Genomic DNA, 20,891 nt, shown 5'->3' on the forward strand with positions numbered 1-20,891 from the left:
TTCCTTTCTCAACAGAAAGAACATTTCATAGCATTTTTCAAAATTAGAAAAGCAAGCCCATTTATTCCAAGCCAGAAATACATAGTTTATTCAAATTGCCCCCAAATTCCTACCATGTAAAATGTTTTTCTTGAACATGATGTAAAGATTGGTTTCAGAGCTAGAAAAAAAATACTTGTTTATTGTCCAATTGTTATTCTCTTCCAAAGAAAATGTATGACATGGATGGGAAATTATGAGCTAATATTTGAAGATATTTTCTCTTCTGATGTGGAAATTGAACTTTTCTTAATAAGCTAACTAGACTTACATGCTTGGACAGTTAGCTTTCCTGTTGATGAGCTCATTGCTGAAAAACAAAAGAGAACATAGAATGATAATATGATATTCTCTCAGTTGGTCTCAATAACCAGAAATTGCCAGAGGATATTGACTATGTATGGATTCTAGACAGTTGAACAAATATTCAGGAGAATGGCTACCCAATAAAACAGGATATGTATATAATTTTTATAGATATTTGTAGGCAACCTCTAATTAGATGGATAAATCCTCAAGCAGTGGGTGATTAAGGCACAAACAGTGGATGATTAAAATTCATAAAGTTTGTGTTAATATAGAACAGTTGTTTTCTAATTGTGCAGGATAAAACCTCTTTGGATTTCATTTCAGGGGTGAAGTGAAATGGGGAAAGAGGCAGCAAGTAGACAGGATCTCCAGGCTCAAATCCAGCCTCAGTCAGAACAACTCTGCTTTTATTTCTTCTATTTAAGCTTTCGCATAAGCATTTTTTTTGGTCAAAGGGTTTAGGAATGAAAAAATAAACCACCCAAATAAACTATATTGAATAATACTTCTAAAACACAGTTTCTAAAGTATCAAAATGATTTTTTTTCTGAAGAATAAACTTGTGTATTTTTATCCAACATCTGCTAAGTATTAGTAAAGACCAATTATTGGAGAGAATATAAAGTTAAATTCTGTCAATTTCCAACAGTTAGGATTCTGACAAAGGAAACATGAGCATTTAAATTGAAATCAATGGAAGGTTATATGAAAACTGTTATGATTTTCAAGGTAAAAAGGCTTATGAGCAGAATGAGGATAAAGTATTTTATTTATTTCAACCAGTGAACATAACTAATTTTTACCAAAGGATTTTACTTTTCATGTGTAGGAGAGAAATAAACTAACACCTTAGACATGAGAGTGACCCTCTAACATACTTTGAGTTGAGAGTAATCTAGTAATTAGGGCTCTACACGCTGTAAGTAACATCAGAGGAACTGGAGCACACATGAACCAAATGTGAACAGTGAGCTGCTCTTTCATAACTATGGTGTTTGCAATGCAAAGAAGTTGATTTTAGCTTTGCTTTGACACATTGCATCCCATAAAGGGCCCACACCACGTAGTTTTGTTTTTTCCTGAAAACAAAACAAAACAAAACAAAACACAGATTCTTGACAAATGACAGATAATCTTGGGCTGCAGGGTTATTTCTAGACTTGGTTTAGAATTTTGGCAGTTTTCCATTCATTGGGAATCCCCCAGATTGAGTGTTCCTAGAGAGCAATGATTTTGCCTGTAAAAATTGCCTTGAGGATAATACTGAGCTTTTCACTAAATGGGTTTTCCTACGTGCTAGTAAACACTGATCCTTTTACATTTGGAAATTTTGAAACCATGAAGGTTCTGGCTTATTCTACTACTAATCACATGCATTGTGTACAAAGCACATGTGCAACTTACTAGCTTTCTAAGTGGTAATGGCCTATTTGTTGCATATGTTCTACTTTCTTATATATCCTCATGCTATTTCTATGGTTGTAGGAAGAACAAACATTATTAGTGCAATTTTACTGTTGAGAGAATGGAGGTAAAGTCATGGGCCAATTACTTGGGTGGTCTTGCAGTGACTCAGTGGGATCAAAATAGGTTCTCAATCAGCACACCCTGCCTTTTAATAATTTCTTAGTCATTAAAATAAACTATAGCACACAAACTGATCCTGTGAAAAAACAAAAGGTAGGCAACTGATAACCATTTCATGCTTCATTTCTGGTTTCAGATAGCTCAGGCTTTTAAATTTCTGCCAAATTAACTGGTTATTGGAAATTATAATTGTAACACATCATATAATTTATCAGAATTGCCACTATTTCACAACCTTGATTCATTTGTTTCCCCACCTAACAAAGAAGGTGGATTAAGCCCTTCCCTCCTGGGTTGGGAGAGGTCCCAGGCTTTATTCCCGGAGTAGCTGACTCTTTGTCACTTCAGCAGACTCCTGCCCATCCCATTCCCTCAGATTTTCACTTCCTGGTCAGGTTTCCTCTTGAAGAGTCAGCCAGACCCTTACAAGGGCAGGGCATCCTGTTTCACCTCTGATATTAATCACTTCCTTTGTGCTTCTCTTAAGTCTGGTGTCCATTGGAATTTGTAGGGGAAATTTGCACTTGTCTGCCAGAAGTAGGTGCTTGTGGAAGCAGCTTAATGTACAAGGGTGAACAGGTTTCTGTCTGGCTGGACTCCTCAGAGCCTTTAATATGCTAACGTAAGAGATGAATATCATAGACAGAATTTCTAAGATGCGTTTGACCACAGAACCCTTTTTATATAGAGTCTCTCAAGAAATTAGAGATCTAGACTTGAATCTTATATCATTTTAATTATTAGAGTCCTTACTTTTTTTATCTCTCTTTTATATCTATAAAAGATAAATTTGCCTATTTCATAAGAATATAGAAATTAGATGCTGCACGTGAAGGGCATAGAGAAGGCCTTGATAAAGACTGATTTTCCTGTTCAGAGAAATGATAACGGTATAGTAGAATGGTTCTAATGATTTTTTTCCAGCTCAGTGATTTTTAAAGCATCACTTAAAAGATGGCTTTAGTGGCTACAAAGTTGGTTTATCATATTCCCAAATGCCCATAGGAAAAAACAGAAACTTCATAACTTGACTATATACAGAAACTATCCATATTTTTAAAAGGCAACAAATGACCTCATGTTTTAGGAAGGTCCCACTTAGAAAAGTAGTAGTTGCTAAATGCTTGGTATTTTCACTTGCTTAGTCATGAAGGCAGTGGCTGAGTCAGATTAATTCTCTGTTAGTGGTAAGGTTTCCTTATTTTATGATGAGTACCAGTCAATACCTATAGGATAAACCACTTGACAACTAACTTCAGACATGTTTTCAACAGAGAAAAATAAAGCCTTGAAATGTCATATTTTTAACTTGAAATTTTTTTCCATCTAAATTCTAGCTATTATTTGGAAAGGAAATAATGGCAAGTAAGGTTAAGATTAGACATAAAATGGACCTAGTAGAAAACTTCACATACCACAGAAGGTGCACCTACTTACCATTAACTTGAACTGAGGAGGCATTTATTGACAAGGCTCTTGTGGTCCTTATCTTCTGATTTAAGATGCTATGGATTTTCTCCTTTATCATGGCTCTTTGCTCAGAAGAGGGGAACTGGAATATCATAATGATATCTACTTTCACACCATCTTCCTCTGGCCTACAACATACAAGAGAAAGGTATTTATTCCAAGAATATATTGGATATCATACTCTTTCCTATACTTAATGCTCCTAAATTATATCTTAATTGCTGCAAATGTCAAGGACTAATCCTCTCACATTGACATTCATCTGTATGTCACTCTCTGACCCAAGGTCATTTCATATGTTGTCTCTTCGAGTTTCCATTATGTTTTTTGTAAATTTCCCCCATTAATTTGAAGGCTTGTTATAGCAGTTGGGTAAGACTCAGATATCAGAAAATATTTTTCTCAGAATCATAAAGTCTGAGAATTGGAAGAAACTTTGGTGGTCTCTTTGGCCAATCGCTCATGTATCTGATACCTAAACCACCTCTACAGCATTCGTGATAAGTGGCCCTCTAATCCCAGTACAGTAATTAAAATGATGGGAAATTTACTTCCCTCAAGAGGCTATTTCTCTTTGGTCAGCTCTGATTTTAAGAGAGTTCTTCATTTTGAGTTGAAATATGTCTTCCTATATCTTCCATTACATTAAGCTTAGGTCTAGTTTGGGACATATATAGAACCTTAATTTTCTCTTCCACATAAAGTATTTGAAGACAACAGCATTCTTGGTTTTGAGTCTTCCCTAGATTACACATGTCCAGTTATTTGAACTTTCTTCATATGAACAAGTTCAAGTCCCTTTACCTGTAGTATTCAGTTTTTCCTCTTAAATTAGGAAAGCCAAACAATTAAAGGTCTTTAAAAAATTGAAATCTATGTATTGATCTGTTATATCTCATATTTTTACACCTAAAAAGACCCAAGCTCTGAAAAGCACTATAGGCCTTATTGTCCCAAATCTTTTGACTAAAAAAAGAGGAAATCATATTGATTTTGAGGCTTTTTATATATTGTGGTCCATTTAGGCTCTAGAATGTGAAGATATAATAACCAGAATTTTATGTCCAATTGTCAAATGTATTCCCTCTTGAATCAAAGGGAAGACCTTGTTTACAAGGTGGAGTTTCTCTGGACACACACAAAAACTTACATAATGATAATGACTATAAATTCAAATGAGTTCACAAGACTGTAATAATATTGCTAGAATGGTATGGCAAATCAGAATTTGAAAATAGAGGATGTGAACTCTAGAAAATTTCAACAAATATGTGCTTTTTATCTCCTAAATATTATACAATTTATCCAATTAATATTATAAAATTCTTCTGGAGGTCACTGGCTATTTAGTAAAGGTATAAGGAACGTGGAATAAGTCTTCCAATAAGGCATTAGTCTATTGGTGATAAAAGTGATTATTTCTTAATATAAATCTCTTTGAATATATACATTTTTAAGAAGATGAGTCATACAGGTCCATAGATTTGTATTTATTATGTGTGTGTTCTGCTACATGCTTTCCAAATAACACAATTGAAACCTCTGAGCTATTTCAGCAATTGATATGAACTTCCCCCTTCTACCATAACAAACAGAAAACTTATTAAAACAGGAACATCTTTTTGTTTGGGCATGCCTCCTGTTACTGGGACTTTGTTACAAGTAAAACTTATGATCCCATTATGTAGCCAACTTGGCCTTCTTATTTTTGAAATGATATGTCTGAAAGAAAGAACTTGGTGTATGCAGTGACATGCTGCTGGGTTTTCCCAAGGCCACAGGTTCTGTTAGTCCCAGACCTTATAATCAGCTCATGGGGTTTAAATCCTTGTTCTGTCACTTGGGGAACTTTGAATGTATCACTTAACCTCCCTGCATCTTAGTTTTTACATTTTAAAAATGGTGGCCAGCAGTATATCTCCAAACCACTGTAGAGATGCTATTCATGAGAAATCCTAGGCAAGAGCCAAGCTCACAGAGGCAACAATATGTGAGGAATTCCTATCTCCTTTGCCCTATGTCCCTCCAGGCTGTGACTCCACCTTTGCCCAAATATACATACGTCAGTCTCACTACTTGGTTCTTGATATAATGCTTGTTCAAGGCCGAATCTATAAATATCTCATCCACCTGTTATTACAAGACAGAAACTCTGTGTTAATATTTTATAGTAAGGATATCCCCCTGACTAAATGCTAAAACAATAAAAAGAAGTTTTAACATGAGTAATATTATTTAAACCAGTGGTTCTTAACTCTCACAGTGCAGCAGAATCATTGGCATTTTTTTTCCTTAAGATTATAGATGCTGGAGCCCTTATCTCAGAGTCTTGGTTATAATTGATCTGGAGGGAATCTAGGCATTCATATTTTTAAAAATCTCCCCAGGTGATTCTAATGTGCTGACATAGATATCCAGAATAGAAGATATCTTCCTAAAATTATATAGAAGGTAAAGTAAAAGATATAGAGCCAAGGTGGGACATCCAGGGAAACCTTGAGAGATGGTGGAGAGAACCTTGGTTGAGTACTGGGTTTGAAGCCTATCCTGCCGCTCATGAACTGGGCAACCTTGTAAGTTACCGAACCCAACCTGAGCCTCAGTTTCCAAACTGAGATATTGATATACTGCTCATAGGGTTATAAAGATTAAACACACACACAAAATGCTAAGTATATTTTGGCAATGGACTTCTGGTGGTTCCCTAGCCCCCATCCTGGTGTTTCAGGTCTCAGATTTCTTTGTAGGTCTTTGGTGGAAAGTATAAAGAGGCATTAGGGATGTGGGAGAGCCAACGATTTTTTAATTGTTTTTGATTGTGGGCCCTAGGGTAAATCAGAGAGGAATAAAGAGTAAGATGGTGTTGAAGATTTAGATTAGAGTTTTATCACTCATTTCATATCACGAAGGAAGAAGAAGATAAGCCTTATTGCACAGAATTTTAATTGCCTGATCTGACATCATGTGGCTGTGGCTTAGCACACCTGGATACTGGATTGCAATATCTCCTGGTGACCACTTGGTGGCAACAGTGTCATCTAAATTTGAGCATTCCATTTCACGTTTGATGAATGTGATGAGCCAAATGTGTAAAAACAATGTCCCAAATCCCTAAGGCGCAAGAAGACCAACTCTCATTTTGAAAAACACAAATATAAATAGAAAAATAAATGGAAATAAATGGAATAAATGGAAAAAATAAATGGAATAAATGGAAAGCTGTTTCAGAGATCAAGGAACAAGTCATGACTTCCTTAGCACTATCAGGCATTCACAAGTGCTTACCTGGGAAACAAAATACTCCTAATCGCATTTAACCCTTACAATAATGGTATGGAATAAAAATTATTTTGATTCTTAGTTTATTTGAAGAGGAAGCTGACACTTGAAGACATTATATAAATTTCACTGGCATCAGGTGGATAATAAACTGGGACTTAAGTTTAGATCTTCTACTTGTAGTTTCATCTCTTGTTATCAATCACACAGCCTCCTTGATAAATATGATGTACATGTTGCTTCAGGTTCTTTCACAGAACCCATAACAATAAGTTATAAAATAAACAGTTGGTTGATTGAAAGTATAACATTTAGGGGCGCCTGGGTGGCTCAGTTGGTTAAGCGGCGGACTTCGGCTCAGGTCATGATCTCGCGGTCCGTGAGTTTGAGCCCCGCGTCGGGCTCTGTGCTGACAGCTCAGAGCCTGGAGCCTGTTTCGGATTCTGTGTCTCCCTTTCTCTGACCCTCCCCCATTCATGCTCTGTCTCTCTCTGTTTCAAAAATAAATAGACGTTAAAAAAAATTAAAAAAAAAAAGAAAGTATAACATTTATCAAGCTATAATTGGTAATGTATTTATAAACCTGAAGATCAAAGGCAATATTTAGAAATTTTTAAAAAATGCCAGTATCCAAAATATACATTTATTTGTATTTACATAAGAAAAGCTTAAATGGACTGAGGAAATGTGCGGTTCATATGCTAGAAATGGAACTCTTTAAATTTAATTTCTTTTTTTGTTACACAACACATAGCTAGTCTTTTACTCAGTATCTGGGGGGAGATCCAAAAGCAAAGAAAAGGTAAAAACAAAACAAAACAACAACAACAAAAACAGGGAGAGGAGTGTCAAGTAGTAAAAGGAAGAAAAGCAAATAGCAGTTGCGTATTTATAGAAGTTTGATTTGTAATTATCCTCTGAAATTCCACCCACAATTGTTCTGCTGGCTGTTCATAACTTGTTGGTGAAGATATTGGATTAAGTTTTTGGCTTTAGATGACATCATTCATCTGGCCACATGCCTGCTGAGAAGAATATCTGCACCCAGCATCAATTCCATCTTTGGTTTAAGTGACTTTAGTAATCATAGAAATAAAGAAGTTTTCTTCTTTCTAATACAAATTCAAACCCTGCCCCTATAAAGCCTCTTTGATTAGCCTGGGGTGATCCTGGTAGCCTGAGGAAAACACTTTGAGAAATACTAGGGCACAGGGACTGGCTAAATGGGTTTCTACCAAAAAGGGATTTTCAGCAGGGGAAAATCAGGGAAAACATGAACATAAACTTTATTGCTGAGTGGATTTTACATATGAACTAGCTTTCTTAGACCCTAAAATAATGATTAATCTTTCCTAGAAGATAAGGCTTGCCTCATAAGAAACATTCTGCCAATAATTTGGCATTCTAAATTTGTAGAAGTTTCAAAGGACGCTTTTTTTTTTAACTGCGTGCCAGTTTGTTATAAATTTATTATTCACAGAAGCTAATAGAGATAGTGATTAATAAATTTATCCCACCTCCCTTCTGGGGGCATTGGCAGAGTCTGATAGTTGGGATTAGTCTCTTAATTTAACAGAGACCCTCCCCCTTTCAGGCTAGTACCTCGTTATGCTTGATGATTTTGTAATGCTGGAAGTTGCACTGAGATTAAGTTCTAAAAGGGCAATTGAAGGTTAGTTGGGTGTTTAATAAAAGAGTGAGGGAGAGGCTGTTAACTCCAACACACAGCCTCGCCCAACCATTCAGCTCTCATTCCGGAAAGAACCCTGTTTACACATGTCGCCAGCCTTTCACTGTCAGATGCTCCACAACTGGGCTCCCCTCAGCAGTCTTGGTAGTTACGTAGGAGGTGTTTCAGGGTTGACGCTGTAAACTTAAGATAGATATGCCACTGAAGATTGGCCAATGGAATATAAAATCAGTTTCTTCCACTGTCACAGCAGATGAGCCCTGAGAATTAAAGGACTCACCAATGTGCCATGAAGAAAACTTCCTATCCTGTTGCTTTCTCCTAATTACAATAAGATTAGCACACAAAGAACAGTATAAGAGATGCTTTAGAAAAACAACACTTGTTTTGCTTTAAATAAGTCTTAATTGAGATTGCCTTGCTACAAGGGCTGAACTCTAAGTACAAAGAGTAAAGCACAATTCATCTGGGCCTCTGGTTACAGAGTCAGATATTCAAGGACTTCCCCTTCTGCCCATTTTCCATCCTGTCCAGTCTTCAACCATGTGTACCTGTCAGCCCTGGCCCTTGTTTCCTTTATACTTGCCCTTCTCAGGCTATTCCTTGAAACTATAGCACCCTCCCCCATTCTGCTGGCTCTGCTTTTCTGAATCATATCTCTCCTTCAATGTCTATTACAGATAATACCTTCTTTGTGGTTATTCCTTGAAGCTTCTTTGTGGTTATTCCTTAATCTTTCCTCTTTCTGTTGTGATTTTTCTAATCCATCTTATACTTACTACTATTCCCTTAATATAGTTATTTATGCAAATATATTATCTCCTTTATTCAACTGCAAACCCTTGATGTTAAGTGTGGTGATTGATCTTTTCTCATTCCATACTATGTAGAAATGTAGCATGTTTTTGTTGAATGAATGAATGAAAAAAAGTGAGAATTTATCAGAAAGCCTTGCAATTGCCAGGAAACTTGCAAGAGTTTTTAATGCGCTTTTCATCAGATTTAGATCAATGCTTCTGGAGAAAAAAGCAAATTGACTATGAATTACTGATGGGAAGTCTTTTGCCTTATGGACATTTTCAGGTAATTTCATTGCTTGTGGAAAGCCCCTCCCAGGTGAGACTACAATAGAGATTATAGTAGGAATAGTCATCACTGTTGTGGATCACCTATTCAGCAAGCACAAACTCCACTGTATTTATGAGCTCCTTTGCTTTTTTCCTCAACCCTCTGAGGTGAATACTATTATTATCTGCATTACAGAGATGAGGAAGTGACTTGCCCAAGGTGAAAAAGTAATGAGCCAGTTGACCTTGGGATGAGCACACAAGTGTGTTTTTAGTAAAAGCCCCTATTGGGGCATTTGGGCAGCTCAGTCGATTAAGCATCTAACTTTGGCTGAGGTCATGATCTTGTGGTTCATGGGTTGAAGCCCCTTTTTGGGGTGTGTGCTAACAATGTGGAGCCTGCTTGGGATTCTCTCTCTCCCTTTCTCTCTCTCTGCTGTCCCACCACTTGCACACGCTCTCTTTCTCTCTCTCAAACTAAATAAGTAAACTTAAAATAAATAAATAAATAAATAAATAAATAAATAAATAAATAAAACTCCTACTCACTGATGTGTAGCAGGCAGCATGTAAGAGATCAAGAAACTGTTATATCCCCCTCCAAAGGCAGTCTGTTTTCTTTGTCCATTAAAATTAGGACTATAATCTTTATAGTTCTTATTGCAATTTTTAAAAGTTCTATCTATTTAAAACTCTAGATCTTTGGTACAACCCAAGAATCAAAAAGTCAGCTATGAATAATTTTTCTAAACCTATGTATGGCATGGCCAACCTGAGCAGTGATGGTATCTACAGGATTCTGAAGCTTTGGTGGCTTTCTGGGTATCATGTCACTTTGTGTTCACAAAAATCCTTTAAAAAAAAAAACAAAACCTCCCACAGCTGTGAACCCAGTGCTGTGTCTATTAGAGATGGCAGTTGGATCCTGTGTAATAAGGGTGTGTGACTGGAGTACTATGGAAGTATGATTACTCTAAACCATGAGATAATAGTATCAGCAAATGGATTGTGACATTATAGGATATTATCAAAGTTATTTATTTGACTATACTGGTCCTTCCTCAGTGTTTCCTTGTAGAATGTCAGAGAGAAACAGATGGACATCTCTGACTGTTTAATCACACATAGTAAGTAGCAATATATTGGATAACCTTATCCCAAATTGGTTTGTATTCCTGAGGTTGAGAGGCAAAGTAAATTCAAGAAATTAAAATGTTTGCAATGAAGGGTGATAAAGGATAAATTATTAACTTTCAGTATACCACAAAAGCTTAGATCTCTGAATTACCATTTTAGAAGAGGAAAATATGTAATTTGTGTGTATTTAAAGTTGCACTAAAGATAGTTAAACCAGAATGCCTGAGGCAAGGAAAGGTTATTTCTTTAGAAGGTTCCTGTCCTCTCCAGGTGTGTTGTCTTTGAAATCTCTAAATTTGATTAATCTGTGAGAAAGAGAGGATATGAATTATTACTCTTAGACTCTTGTACAGTTCCAGAATGATGAGCCATCACCTAAATAGATTATCCAGTAGAGTGAAGACTGTGCTATATTCATAACTTTATCAGGAAGTTTTGAGACGGTTCATATTGCTTCCTTTCTCAAAAAAACTTCTCTCAGAAAACAACCATCCACATTTTCCCTCCAGTCATAGATTATTTATGCTAAATAAATATATGCTGATATTTCCATCCACCTCCTTCCCATATTATAGTTGTTTTTCTGTTGTCTTCCTCCTCAAAAACTGGTACAAACAAGAAACCATAAGCCAAAACTAGTAACAAGAGACAAAGAATGTCATTATATAATGATAAAGGAGTCAATTCATCAAGAAGATAGAACCGTTATAAATATTGTACCTAACATCAGAGTACCTAAATAAATTAAGCAAAAACTGACAGATCTGAAGAGAGAAATAGACAATAATACAATAATAATAGAGGACTTTAATATCCCATTTTTAGCAGTGGATAGATCATCCAGACAGAAAGCAACAAGTAACCCTTGGACCTAACCATTTTTTATATCAAATGGACTTAACAGACATATAAACAACAGTCCACCCAACAAGAGAATACACATTCTTCTCAAGCACACACAGAACATTCTTTAGGGTAGATCATCATAGGATACAAAACAAGTCTTAGCAAATATTTAAGAAGATTGAAATAATACTATCTTCTGTGACCACAATGGTATGAAACTAGAAGTTAAGAACTGAGGAAAGCTAGAAAATTCACAAATATGTGGAAATTAAGCAATGCACTTCTCAACAACCAATGAGTTAGAGGAGAAATCAAAAGAAAAAAAAATATCTTGAAACAAGTGAAAATGCAAACGCATACAAAAACTATGGGATGCTGCAAAAGAGCTCTAAGATAGAAGTCCATAGTGATGAATGCCTACATTAAGAAAAAAAGATGTTAAATAAACAATCTAACTGCACACCTCAAGCAACTAGAAAAAGAAGGAAAAACTATTGTTCACCTGAAACTAATATACCACTATGTTAACTCAACTGGAATTAAAACTTAAAGAAAGAAGTAGAAGAAAAAACTAGCATTAGCAGAAGGAAGGAAATAACAAAGATCAGAGTGGAAATAAATGAGATAGAGACTAAAAGACAGAAAAGATTAAAAAAAACCTAAGAGTTGTTTTTTTGAAAAGTTAAAGAAAATTGACAAAACCTTTGGCAAACTAAGGAAAAAAAAGAGAAGACTCAAAATCAGAAAATGAAAGAATATTACAAATGATGCTACAAAAATACAGATAAGGGATGACTGTGAAAATTTATATACTAACAAATTGGATAACCTGGAATAAACGGTTAAATTCTTGGAAATATACCACCTACCAAGACTAAATCATGTAGAAATTAAAAATGTGAATACATCAGTAAGGAGTAAGGAGGTTGAATCAGTAATCAAAACCCTTCAATACAGAAACCCCCGGGACCACATGGTTTCACTAATGAATTCTACCAAACATTTAAAAAAGAATTAACACCAATTCTTCCCAAAATCTTCCAAAAAATTGAAGAGGAATGACCACTCCCACATTCATTTTACAAGGTAAACATTATCCTCATACCAAAGCCAGATAAGGACACTATAAGAAAACTACAGGCTACCTCTGGAAAACAGTATGGAGGTTCCTCAAAAAACTAAAAATAGAACTACCCTACTACCTAGCAATTGCACTACTAGGCATTTATCCACGGGATATAGGTGTGCTGTTTTGAAGGGACACATGCACCCCAGTGTTTATAGCAGCCTATCAACAATAGCCAAAGTATGGAAAGAGCCCAAATGTCCATCGATGGATGAATGGATAAAGAAGATGTGGTGTATACACACACACACACACACACACACACACACACACAATGGAGTATTACTCGGCAATCAAAAAGAATGAAATCTTACCATTTGTAACTACGTGGATGGAACTGGAGGGTATTATGCTAAGTGAAGTTAGAGAAAGACACAAATCATATGACTTCACTCCTATGAGGACTTTAAGAGACAAAACAGATGAACATAAGGGAAGGGAAACAAAAATAATATAAAAACAGGGAGGGGGACAAAACAGAAGAGACTCATAAATATGGAGAAAAAACTGAGGGTTACTGGAGGGGTTGTGGGAGAGGGGATAGGCTAAATGGGTAAGGGGCACTAAGGAATCTACTCCTGAAATCATTGTTGCACTATATGCTAACTAATTTGCATATAAATTTTAAAAAATAAATTAAATTTAAAAATTATAAAAAAACAACTATAGGCTAAAATCTCTGATGAACATAGATGCAAAAATTCTCAACAAAATTAGTGAATCAAATTCAACAACATATTAAAAGGATCACACACTATGATCAAGCAGTATTTATTCCTGATGTGTAAGGATGCTTCAACATACACAAATCAATAAATGTAATACACACATTAATAGAATGAAAGATAAAGATCACATGATTATCTCAATAGGTGCAGAAAGATCATTTGACAAATGAAACACCCTTTCATGATAAAAACGTTCAGCAAGTTGTAAATAGAAAGAACATACCTCAGTATAATAAAGGCCATCTATGGCAAGTCCACAGATTATACAATATACCTCAGGGAAATGTTGAAATCTTCCTAAGATCAGGAACAAGATATCTAGGATGCCCACTCTCACCACTCCTATTCAACATGGTAGTGAAGTTCTAGCCAAAGCAATCAAGCAGGGAAAAGAAATAAAAGGTATCTAAATCAAAAAGGAATAAATTGTCTTTATTTGCAGATATATGATTTTATATAGAGAAAATCCTAAAGATTCCCACAAAAAAGCGGATAAGTAATCAATGAATTCAGTAAAGTTGCAAGATACAAAATCATACAGAAAATGGCTGCATTTCTATATATTAACAATGAAATATCTGAAAAAGAAAGTAAATAATCCCATTCACAGTAGCATCAAAAATTATAAAATAGTTAGGAATAAATTTAACCAAGGAAGTGAAAACTGTAACACTTCAATGCAGGAAATCAAAGAAGACAAAAATAAATGAAAGATATTCCATGTTCATGGATTGGAAAAATTAATGTTGTTAAAATGCGTATACTACCCAAAGCATCTATAGAACAATGCACTCTCTATTAAAATTGTAGTGGCATTTCTCACAGAAATAGAAAAAAATCCTAAAATTTGTATGGAGCCACAAAAGACCCTGAGTAGCCAAATAGTCTTGAGAAAGAAGAACAAAGCCACTTCTTGATTTCACTTCCTGATTTCAAAGTCTAATACAAAGTTATAATAATCAAAACAGCATGGCATTGACATAAAAAGGCACATGGAACAATGGAAAGGAATCAAGAGCCCAGAAATAAATGCTCACATATATGACCAGCTAATATTTAATAAGGCAGCCAAGAATATTCAATGGAGAAAGGATAATCTCTTCAATACATAGTGTTGGAAAATGGATAACCACATGCAGAAGAATGAAATAGGGCCCCTTTACTCCTTCTCAAAAATAATTCAAAATTAAAGATTAAACTGAAAATAATTAAATTAAAAATTCATTCAAAATTAAAGATTAAAGATTTAAACATGAGGCCTGAAACCATAAAACTTCTAGAAGAAAATAGAGCAAAATGTTTCTTCACATTGGTTGGGGCAACAAGTATTTGAATATGATTCCAAAAGCATAAGCAACAAAAGCAAAAATTGCTAAGTGGAACTCCATCAAACTATAAAGCTTCTGCATGTCAAAGGAAGTCATCAACAAAATGAAAAGGCAACCTGTGGAATGGGAGAAAATATTTGCAAATCATACATCTGATAAAGGGTTAATATCCAAAGTATATAAAGAACTTATACAACTCAAAAAAAATCTGATTAAAAATGGGTATAAGATCTGTATAGACATTTCTCCACAGAAGACATAGCAAAATAGTCAACAGGTACATGAATAGGGGCTTAACATCACTAATAATCAGGGAATGCAAATTAAAACCCAATGAAATATCATCTCACACCTTTTGGAATGGCTATCATCAAAAACACAAGAGATAACAAGTGTTGGAGAGGATGCAACTCTTTTGAAGAATGTGCACTCTTTTGAAGAATGTAAATTGGTACAACCACTATCATAAATAGTATAGAGGTTTCTCAAAAAATTAAAAGTAGAACTATAATATGCCCCAGTAATCATACTTCTGGGTATATATCCAAAGGAAATGAAAGCAAGCATACAGAAGAGATATTTGTACTCCCATGTTCATTGCATCATTATTCACAGTAGTTAAGATATGTAAACAACCTAAGTGCCTGTCAATTGATAAATGGATAAAGAAGATGTGATGTTGTGTGTGTGTGTGTGTGTGTGTGTATGTATATATGTATGTATATATGTATGTATATATATATATATACACACAATCATACAATACAATAATATGTCATATATATATGTATATATACATATGGAATATTATTCAACCATGAGAAAGAAGGAAATCCTGCTATTTAGGACAACATGAATGGACCTTGAGGGCATCATGCTAAGTGAAATAAATCAGACAAAGACAAATACTGTATGATATCACTTATATGTGGAGTCTAAAAAGATGAATTCATAGAAACAGAATAGAATGGTGGTTACCAAGGCTGAGGGGGAGGGGTGAGAGAAGCACGGAGATGTTGATCAAAGGGTACAAACTTCCAATTATAAGATGAATACGTTCTAGGGATCTAATGTACAGCACGGTGATTATAGATAATAATACTGAATGCTGCTTGAATGTTGCTAACAGTATAAGATCTGAAATGTTCTCACCACAAAAAAATAGTAATTATGTGACATGACGGAAGTGTTACAGTGATAATCATTTTGCAATACATCAAATCAACATGCTTTACACTGTAAACTGACACAATGTTATCTGTAAATTGTGTTTCAATAAAGCTGGACCAAAAACTGAACAGGAAAGTGAGGATACTATGGAGGAGGACACACTTTTATAACAAGTAAACCCAATGTGTTGCTTAAATTACCTAGCCCAGCATATGGGATTTATAAATTTAAATATTAAATGGGAGAAGAATTGACACAGAGTTGAGCTTCCTATATTAGCTGAGTTTCTTCCTGACAAGTTGAACAATTTAGTGGAAAGAGCACATATTCAAATTACCTATATGGCTTCAAATCTCCCCTCTGCTGTCATTTACTGGCTATGGACCTTAACTTCAGAGGTTTAGTTCCCTTATCCCTAAAGTGTGGATAATAATGCCTCCTTTGCAGTGTTACATTGCAGATTAGACATGAAATATACAACAATTATCTTTTTCTTCCAGGATTCAAATTAAGGTAGAGGTGTTACACATCTTCCTCTTTTAAACATGCCTAATCTTTAATTTCAAAATAAATGTAGGTCTGTGTTCTCAGGAAAGGACTTGGCCATACTCTCCATTCAATTTTTCTAACCTCTGAACATGAAGTTTCTTGATAATGTCTGCTTAGTTTTTTCTTAAATCTTCCAAATCCAATATCTTCTCTCCAGGCATAGGGCCACAATCCTACACCAAGCATGGAGCATCTTTTACTTCTTTTACCTTCTGCAAATCCAAACTTTAGGACTAATACTTTTGCTAAGTTTAAATTTATCTCGACTAATTTTTCTCAGTAGAAGCACTTCCTGCTTCAGTGTTGATCAGAGCCCAATCTCTCACTTTTGTTTTCTAATTCCTTTAGAGTGTTTCTAACTAGTTTATCTCTGCATCTCTTTCTGTTTCCAAGCTCCTTTTTTTCTACAGTTCTAGAGACATAGCATTAAGGATATTTGGAGGATCATTTTAAGCCCTTTTCTGGTGTCCCTGAGTGCTCCTTGGGCACAGGGGGAGTGTTTTTTTATGGGGAGACATCCCTAAGAAAATTCCCAACTGTTCCCATTTTTAATGAGATGATGGTCACTGGCCTATGTTGACAGTGTAATTGAAATAGACTAATGTACCGGGGATAATTACTTGATTTCTGGAATTTTGTGCCATAGTAGGTGGGAAGTAAAGTCACACAGATTATTCTTATGGATGACAGAAGTTTATTAAGAATATGTAATCATTTACTAGCTACATTTGCTAGCTCTATGATCTTGAGTAAATTAACTTTTCTGTACCTTGATTTTCTCATCTGTAAAATTGTGATAGTAATTGTAGTTACCTCATAAAGTTGTTTTTGAGGATTAACTAAAATACATGTAAGGTGCTTTAGCGTAGTGCTTGGCACTCAGTACATGCTAGCTATTGTTATGGAATTGCAAGGTTATGACTTTCACATCTGTAATGACCCTGTAATTTAAAAGTATTTCCTGATATTTCTGAAATATGTTTCTTCAAATGAAGTACTACATCAGACAGTGATCCTACCCGAACTTATAATAATGAAGAAAGTGACCTACCTATTTGGGAGTGTCATGAATTACTGGTGTCTGGTTACTGAAGTCTTTTTAGCAGTATCTGAGCATGAGCTCATTTTACTTTTGCATCTCCATTTGCATTCAAATCAGTAAATCCCAAATTATGAGGAAGAGCAGGACCTGCAACCTGTCTTTCTTGGCTGTCTAATTAGCACCCATATAGGGCAGAGAGAAGAATCTGGTTTCATTCATTGGGATTCAGCAACAATAAACAGGAGTGGCAGGATGAGGCATGAACCATTCACATACTACTTCTGAAGGTAACTGGGTGGTGAGTGGAGGAAAAGGGACACTTGTTTCATTTAAACAAGGCTAAATAATACAAAGCCTTTCCTGACCATGGGAAACCTAGCTGAATTTCCTTTTCTTTGAAGTTCTTCTGCCCTTATGGTCCTCAGCATACAATTTAGTCCTTAATTATGTCATGGTGTTCAGTTTCATGCTCATTACTCTCATATCTCCAAAGAGATATGAAGCAATTTGAGGAGATAGATCATGTTTCCTTTTCTGCAAGATTCACGTGCGAAGAAATGTAAAGAGCTGAACAACCGTGCCATTGGGAGGAAAGATTGTTTAGTTAAACTGGCAAAATTTATTTGGAGAATACAACCTGGGTTCCTACCTAACATCACACACAAAGGTGGACTTTAGATACATTGAAGGCTTAATATAAAAGGTAAAATTTTGAACTTAATAGAAGAAAATAAAGTAAAATATTTTTATGACTTGAAAGAGGGAATACCTTCTTAAAAAAACTTTAAAAACACAAACATAAGACAAAATTGATGAAGATCATCATTTCAAAATTATGGATTTCTATTTCATGAAGAACATGGTCCAAATTAATAGAAGATAGAATGGATGATTATAATTTCCTCAACCAGCAAACTGTTCATATCTAGAAAATATAAGGAACTTCTAGAAAATAACACTAATAAAACAAAATAACTCTAACAGAAAAACAAGTAAAGGATAGGTACAAGCAATTTATAAAAATGAAAACTCGATAAAGGATAGGTACAAGCAATTTATAAAAATGAAAACTCAAAAGGCTAACAAGCATATTTAATAATGCACAAACTCAGTAATTGAAAAAATGTAAATTAAATCACAAAAAGACATAACTTATTGCCTATTAGGCTGGCAGAAGTCAGCAAGCCAAATAATACCAAGTGTTGGCAAAGATGTGGGGACAGAGGAATCCTTATGCACTGCAGATGGGCGTGTACACTGGTTCAGCCATTCTGAAGAGCAATCCACACTAATTAGTTAAATTAAGTGGGTACACACCCAGTGACCCAGTAATTCTGCTCACAGAAGAACTTGCACAGGTCTACAGGGGACAAGTAGGAGGCTATTTGGTGCAGCATTTCTTGGGATGATAGGTAGGAGGTAAAATATGGCAAAACACACTATAAACCATTTTGTAGTAGCCAATAGCAGTGAATTATGTGTACATTTAGCAACATGGACAGCTTTAAAAAAAGTTCTGAGTAAAAAGGCATGAAACAAAAAGTGATGCCATGGACTGAATATTTGTCTCCTGCCCCCAAATTCATATGTTGAAACGCTAACCCTCAATGTAATGGTGTTAGGAGGTGGGGCCTTTGAGAGGTGATTAGGTCATGAGTGGGGTTGGTGGTGCCCTTATAATGAGACCCAGAGAGCTTTTTAGGTCTGTTCTCCACTATGTGGGTATACACTGAGAAGTCTGCAGTCTGCAACCTGAGAGAGGGTCCTTATCAGAATCTGACCTGGCTGTTCCCTGATCTCAGACCTCCAGCCTCCAGAACTTTGAGAAATCAATATCTGATATTACAAGCCACTCAGTATCTGGTAGTTTGATGTAGTGGCCCAAAATGACTAAGATGAATGATTTATAACACAAAGAATAAATTAAAAGCATGTGCACACAAAACAACAAAATACATTTTTACAAGAATGAATACAAACAAAAGAATACATGTGACACAAAGAAGGGTTGCCTGCTGAGGGAGGTGAATGGGAGTACGTTTTGTGAAAAAATGAGAGTAATAAATAATGACAGCCAGCGAAGGGCCTTGCATGTGCTCATGATTGTAATCTGTCATTACCTATCTCAGTCTTTGCACATGAAGCTCCTTCACTCTGAGAAATACATGATTTATTGAAATTTAAAAGTCCACTTTCAAACACAGTATTACTATCATAAATGCACTCTGCCTTTGTTCACTTCCATTTATGGATTTTTATTATTTTATTTATTTTTATTATTTATTTATTTTTTTTTTTAGAGAGAGAGAGCAAGGAAGAGAGAGGGGCAGAGGGAGAAAGAGAGAAAATCTTAAGTAGGCTCCAGGCTCAGTGCAGAGCCCAACATGCAGCTTGATACCATGACCTTGGGACCATGACTTGAGCTGAAATCAACAGTTAGACACTTAACCAACTGAGCCACCTAGATGCCCCAATTCTCTTACCTTTAGATAAGGTGGTTGAGCCACAAAGGGTGGTTTATCAGAATCACTGTTTATTAGGATGGAGATTTCCTTGTTCCCCCATCCCTGCCAACCCATCCCATTAGACACTGATTCAGTGCGTCTGGGATGGGGCCTAGGAATTTTCAAGGTGATTTAATGCAAGTGGTCTGAAAATAGTCTTTTGAGAAATATTCAAGGAAATGATCCACAAATCTCTTCCTTCAACATTGTTTTAAAACAGAAAGAATACATCTGACTTACCAAATTCTCACTCATCTCCTTTAAGTCCTTAAGGTTGTATGTATTGTTTTGTCTAGAATTCCTATTGACTTGTAGATCTGAAATTTTAAATGTTCCATGATAATACTCTGTTTTCTGTCCTGTGATAAAAAGGAAAAGTAGGAAATTACATGATTAGATTTCAGGATCTAAGGCACAGATATAATGGCGTTAGTATAGAGTCTTGAATTATTATTGAGACTTTTTTCTAATTTAGTTTCTTAATAAATATAATGAAGATAATTAATTTTTATGTTAATAATAACTGGAATTTATTGAGTGTCTACTATATTGCCAAACACTGTTCTGGGCACTTTACATGTATTAATTCATTTGGTTCTCACTCTAGCTCCCTGAGATTGGTGTCACCTCCATTTCACAGGTGAAGAAAGTGTGGCACAGAGGTGTTAAGTAACTTGCTCTATGCGATACAACTAGTGAGTTGGCCTGAGTTTAAACCTAGAGAGACTAGCTCTAAAGCTGAAACATTTAATTCCTATATTAGGTCTTGCTGAGGTAAAATGTATACCACCTTATACTCTGCTAAAAGTAGATGTATATGAACATCCTTGTGAATTTTGATTTATAATGGGAGAGCCAGGCAAAGTAAGAAAGACAGGAAAAGAAAGGGAACAAACTGTCAGAGGTGGGAGATAAGAACAGTGTGTAAGTGGGGTGAATCAGTCAGATCTCTGCTTGGCTGCTGGGAAAGATAAGAAAACAGAGCAGTGGGGGCTCCTAAGAAATCTAGTAATCTTAGGA

At 35.4% G+C, this 20,891-nt stretch overlaps 1 protein-coding gene across 1 annotated transcript in view; it reads right to left on the bottom strand.

The window, feature by feature from the left end:
• Positions 1–20,891, bottom strand: part of LOC125922357 (transmembrane protease serine 11A-like) — a 52,687-nt gene that overhangs the window by 16,160 nt on the left and 15,636 nt on the right. The window contains exons 3-6 of the mRNA XM_049630020.1: positions 20,112–20,230; positions 5,468–5,535; positions 3,373–3,533; positions 311–349 (exon numbers count right to left, since the gene is read on the bottom strand). Coding sequence (XP_049485977.1) covers positions 311–349; positions 3,373–3,533; positions 5,468–5,535; positions 20,112–20,230 — 387 coding nt within the window. The remainder of the gene's footprint in view (positions 1–310; positions 350–3,372; positions 3,534–5,467; positions 5,536–20,111; positions 20,231–20,891) is intronic.

Source organism: Panthera uncia, chromosome B1, assembly GCF_023721935.1.
Source record: "Panthera uncia isolate 11264 chromosome B1, Puncia_PCG_1.0, whole genome shotgun sequence".
Lineage (NCBI taxonomy): Eukaryota > Metazoa > Chordata > Mammalia > Carnivora > Felidae > Panthera > Panthera uncia.